At 44.7% G+C, this 4,676-nt stretch overlaps 2 protein-coding genes and 1 non-coding gene across 3 annotated transcripts; 1 reads left to right on the top strand and 2 right to left on the bottom strand.

Annotated features, from left to right (window-relative positions):
- Positions 1 to 41: 41 nt before the first annotated feature.
- On the bottom strand, positions 42 to 735 carry BDV27DRAFT_139922 (uncharacterized protein). The gene is made up of 2 exons (XM_032069548.1): positions 328 to 735; positions 42 to 271 (listed from the first exon to the last, which is right to left on the bottom strand). The coding sequence occupies exons 1-2, from the start codon at positions 704 to 706 to the stop codon at positions 87 to 89; spliced, it is 564 nt and encodes a 187-aa protein (XP_031920195.1). The 5' UTR covers positions 707 to 735; the 3' UTR covers positions 42 to 86.
- Positions 736 to 2,561: 1,826 nt separating this feature from the next.
- BDV27DRAFT_139921 (alpha/beta fold hydrolase) lies at positions 2,562 to 4,008 on the bottom strand. Its single transcript, XM_032069547.1, has 3 exons — positions 3,415 to 4,008; positions 3,130 to 3,264; positions 2,562 to 3,064 (listed from the first exon to the last, which is right to left on the bottom strand). Exons 1-3 carry the CDS (start codon positions 3,949 to 3,951, stop codon positions 2,747 to 2,749), a joined length of 990 nt encoding a protein of 329 aa, XP_031920194.1. The 5' UTR covers positions 3,952 to 4,008; the 3' UTR covers positions 2,562 to 2,746.
- A 481-nt stretch (positions 4,009 to 4,489) lies between these two features.
- On the top strand, positions 4,490 to 4,592 carry BDV27DRAFT_t250. The gene has a single exon. It is a non-coding gene; the product is annotated as a tRNA-Phe (tRNA).
- The last annotated feature ends 84 nt before the right edge of the window (positions 4,593 to 4,676 follow it).

The raw sequence follows: 4,676 nt of genomic DNA, 5'->3' as shown, positions 1-4,676 counted from the left end.
AAAAAAAAAAAAAAAAAAAAAAACCAAACAAGATGGCGGAAGACAGACAGGCATGCATCACAACTGAATAAAAACTATTACTTGATTTATGCTAATTCACTTAAGACACTGTTTAGATTATCCATCGTTAAGACCCGCACCTGAATATTCCCTTTCATGACAAGGTCTGCCAGACGAGTGCTGTGGTTTCGTAGGTCCGCCGCCAACTGCTCTTTGGAAGGTGCCTGCGTCGTCTCAGGGATCCCATATCGTAGGATCCAGATCTTCTTGTCTGGCAATTTTCAGTAAGGGTCAGATTTCGTCATGAATTGCGGGCTCTGGTCTTACCACTCTGTAAGCTTAGTTCCCACTCCCAACGATGGATATCATCGGCATTGGTAAAGCGATCCCAATCCCCTGGGGCTGCCAGAATGATGACTTTTGGGACACGTAGGAAGATGTCGGAAATCTGTCGTACTACTTGATCGGGGGTCGTGTTCTTGTTCATTTCCCACTGATCCAACCAGACTTGACGCCTGTTTTTCTCCATCATCTCTGCAACGAGGCGCGCCATAATGCGGCCACGTTCGTACACTCCATCCGGCGAGGTCCATCGGTAGAAGATGATAGAATCATATGTGCGAGAAATAAGCGGATGGGACTTGATATCCGTTGTACTGGGCTCCCAGGGGTGGTGGAGAGGACACAGCGCTTTTTGTTCAATCATAGTATATGTATACTGTGTCGCTGTTGAAGATGTTGAGAGACACTTTTCAACAGTGGAATGAGCCGGTTCATTAATTACACCCGAGCCTGTGTGTCTGCTTTTCTACGGGGATCTTCATGAAGATTGCTAATCCTCAGCCAATGGGTACGAGAGCGTGGAACTCTTTCTCCGCTAAAAATCGCCTGGATCGAACTATTTTCAATCCGTGCATACAGTGGCGCGATGCCTGACCAGTCCTAACAGAGACATCCCGAAGGGTATAGCGCGCGTAGGTAGGAGATTCTCCTTGCACAATTTGCGTGACGCACAGATGAGCGTCCACAGGATAATCATCCAGGGCAGGGGCCGTATTCAGAGCTCAGAGAAGACATGGTAAAGATTACAGTTTATGATGGCACTAAAATGGAATGTTCTCGCGTGCCACTGGAGCTCGGCCAAGTCCGATCGTCAAGCTCAGCCGCGCCATGTCCACAACCTGCATACCTGACCTGATGCTTTTTCAGCTCGACGAACATCATCTTTAAGCGAACCACTCCATAAGGATCTTTCCGCAGTAGACCCACTGTCGATCCCTTGACTCGTCACTGATTGGGTGGTTGGGGTCCACTTCAGCTTCATGTTTGGTTCGGAAGTGTAAGGCAGCTAAGGCTTTCTAGGATACAAGTCCCCTAGCGCGAAGCTAGTAAGGTTAAATGATTAGAGCATACAGGAAATAATCTGCACCACGCATGCTCATGAAGGATAGGAAATTTTTCAAACATTTTGACTATTGGAAACCCCCATGAGCTGCAGCCTTTCCTTTCAACTAACAGGGGTTTTCAGTACACACCGACTTTTCGAATAAGTTTCTTGAATATCAAAATAGAATGTCAGAGTAGAGCCCAATTAGCTAATAGAAAGAGCTCTTTTACTAGTTACTTCGATCTCTACGATTTTGGCCTACCTTAAGAATCCTCTCTAAAAAGTAGATAGATTAGGACTAAGCCGCCCTAATTCCAAGTATAGAAGCGCCCTCTCCAGACCAATTCTGGATTCCATCATAAAATACCAGCAAGATGTCATAAATTTCAGAAGATTCTCACATGTTGAAACCATCATCCCCAACACGATTGTCGGATTCCGTTCAATGTGGAGAACGATCGTATTAGTCCATATGCAGGTGGATTCAGCTCTAGTCTAGCCCGCAAATGTCGAGAGTATTACCCAACCAATCCATTTTCGTGATTTCATTACCCCGGCTTCAATTAATATAATCAGTTATTGGTCCAGGATTTGACGTTTTGTCTTCTGAATCACGACCGATTATGCCCGTTGTGTTCCCTTCGAATTAAATCCGATGGTGACCACTAGTAATCTTCACAGGTTAACAGGGAAGATTCAATCATTAGTGTTGCCTGTCAGTTTCTAAAACGTGGGTACGGATATTCTGATAAGTAGTGCCTCTGTTATACTATTTCTCTATAAAATGAGCAACCTTACTTCATCTCGTCCTGATATGGATCTAGACCGATACAAACGATTGCCTTCCGCTAAATCCCCCCACCCAAGTGGTTCTTTGTGTCTGTATTGGTCTCCATCTCTTTGAGAAAGTCGGGGCTTCATAGCATAATAGAATATGGTAGGTAATGCGTGTAACCGATGTTGTAGTATTTTTATACTTAATACAGGATAGGAACCTAGACATTAGCTTTAGTGTTCTTATACTAATACTTTTGCTTGTACTGTAAGTAGTGTATAACCTCTATTGAGAAAGATCATGTATAGGACGTTTGGAATAGTATCATAGAATTAAACATTTAGAGTTCTAAAAGACAGATAAAGTACGGAGTATATATGGAGGCTTTATAAATAGACCATGATCCACTAGGTCTGAAATACATGCTAGATCAAAAGAGTTCAGTTTAGTGCCCTGTCAGAAAGATCTTTAGGGACTTAGCGTGAAGGCCAAAAAGTGTAAATACACGTTCCGTATCTCATATATTCCCAGAAAAGAGGAGAGAAAGTGCTACTTATTATACAACAACACCAACCCAATACCCCCTAAACCCTAACCCGCTCAAAAAACTCCCCAAGAATCTGATTCACCTCCTCCCTCGCCTCCAATTGAACCCAATGTCCCTCCGTCGAAACCCTCTTTATCACCAAATCGCCAACACAAACAGCCCTCATCCCCTCCTCAAGACCGGGCATCTCCAACTCCAACTTCTTTGGACAAATCAAGAGAGCCGGCATAGACAGCGAGGGCGTAATTTGGGCCTCTTCCTCATCTTCTAAGTTGATATTCGAGACTAGAGCCCGGTACCAGTTCAGTGCTGAGTCGTGGTTACCGACTAGGAGCTTTTGGTGGGTTTTGAATTCCTAGGGTTTGTTGGTTTTGTTTCTGGGTAAATTTTGGTATCTTTGCGGGGAAACGGGCTACTCACTTCTTCGGTAATGTAGGGAGCTAATGGGGCTCGGCGATCGGATAGAAGCCATTTCTCTATTGCTCCTGCTGGACAGAGGTGTGATTTCCATAGTGAGGGTGAGTGGGGGTAGAAGAGCGTAAAGAATGAATCGGCCTGTGTCATTGTTTGTTAGCTTACAGTCCTTCCTTTCATACAGTTCAACCCTAATTCAACCCCAATCCCAATCCCAATCCCTGACCCTAGGGAGAACCAGTACCAGAGACAAAAACCAAAAGAAGATGGAGAAAAGAAAGAAAAACCTACAAACCGATCCAACAACACCCCACTCCCCTCTCCAGCAAAAAATCCCACATACCCAAACCTCTCAAACCCTAAGATATCCCTCGTAACCTTATTAACAATATCCAGATCAAACCTCTCCCCGGGCCTCATATACGGCACGTCCAGGAAAACACACGACAGCAACCTCTCCGGAAAGTAATCCGCCAGTCGAGACAAAAGCGTGCAGCCCGTATCATGTCCCACGGCGTGGACCTTTTCGATCTCCTCTGCGTCCAGGATGGTGATTATCTCCGCGGCCATGGATTTGGTTTTGTATGCGGCGAGGTCAGTGGGTTTGCTTGTGCCTCCGTAGCCGAGGAGGTCCGGGGCGATAACTCCATAGCCGAGTGATGAGAGGTAGGTTATTTGGTGGCGCCAGTCGTAGGATGTTGAAGGGAAGCCGTGGAGGAAGAGGATTGTTGGTTTGGGTTTATTTCTGTTTTCTTGGGGGGATGGGGGGTGGTGGGTGTAGGTGTAAGTGTGTTGGGTATTTTGGGGAGTGTGGGTTTTTGTAGTCATTTTCTCTTTTCCTGGGGGGCTTTGTGGTATTTACTCGTAGTTGTATGTTGGTTGTTGTTTGGATTTTTGAATGATTTGATTCCTGTGGTTGTAGGATCTATATAAATAGGGTTGCGCATGTCAGCGGAGAGTTTCGGAGACTTGGCAGCGCTTATGGTGGGAGGCGTGTCTTGTGATTGGGTTTAGGGATTCTAGAGTTCTGGAGTATGTTTTTGTTTGATGTATAATATATCTGGGTAGTAAACACTTTGAATCAACTAGAGGCAACTGAGGCACATATGGAGATTAGAGAAATAGCCCACTAGGTCCGGGATGCGTGCTAGATCTGTTCCGTGCCCTGTCGGACCTTATTACCCTGCCATGAAGCCCAAATGGCTGAATATCTAGGCTATTCTGGGTCCCCTGTTTATTCCAGGGATAACTTATAAAACTTATAGCAGTTGTGAGATTCCTCTGGAGATGGTAATTAAGGCAAGTATGATAGTATTCGTATAATATTTCTTTATAATGTTTTTTTATTTCTAAAAATTCAACAATTGCGGGGATAGCTCAGTTGGGAGAGCGTTAGACTGAAGTTTACTTCGATCAGAATAACCTATTAGGTTATCTAAAGGTCGCCGGTTCAATCCCGGCTCACCGCAATTACTTTTTCTTTTGAGCCACTGCTTTACTGAGTGAGGTCTTTTTGACTTCTTCTCCCTTTGTCTCTTTTTTTTTTTTTTTTT

Source organism: Aspergillus caelatus (genome assembly GCF_009193585.1).
Source record: "Aspergillus caelatus strain CBS 763.97 unplaced genomic scaffold BDV27scaffold_584, whole genome shotgun sequence".
Lineage (NCBI taxonomy): Eukaryota > Fungi > Ascomycota > Eurotiomycetes > Eurotiales > Aspergillaceae > Aspergillus > Aspergillus caelatus.
The sequence above is the reverse complement of the archived record's forward strand: the minus strand, read 5'-3'. Positions and strand labels throughout refer to the sequence as shown.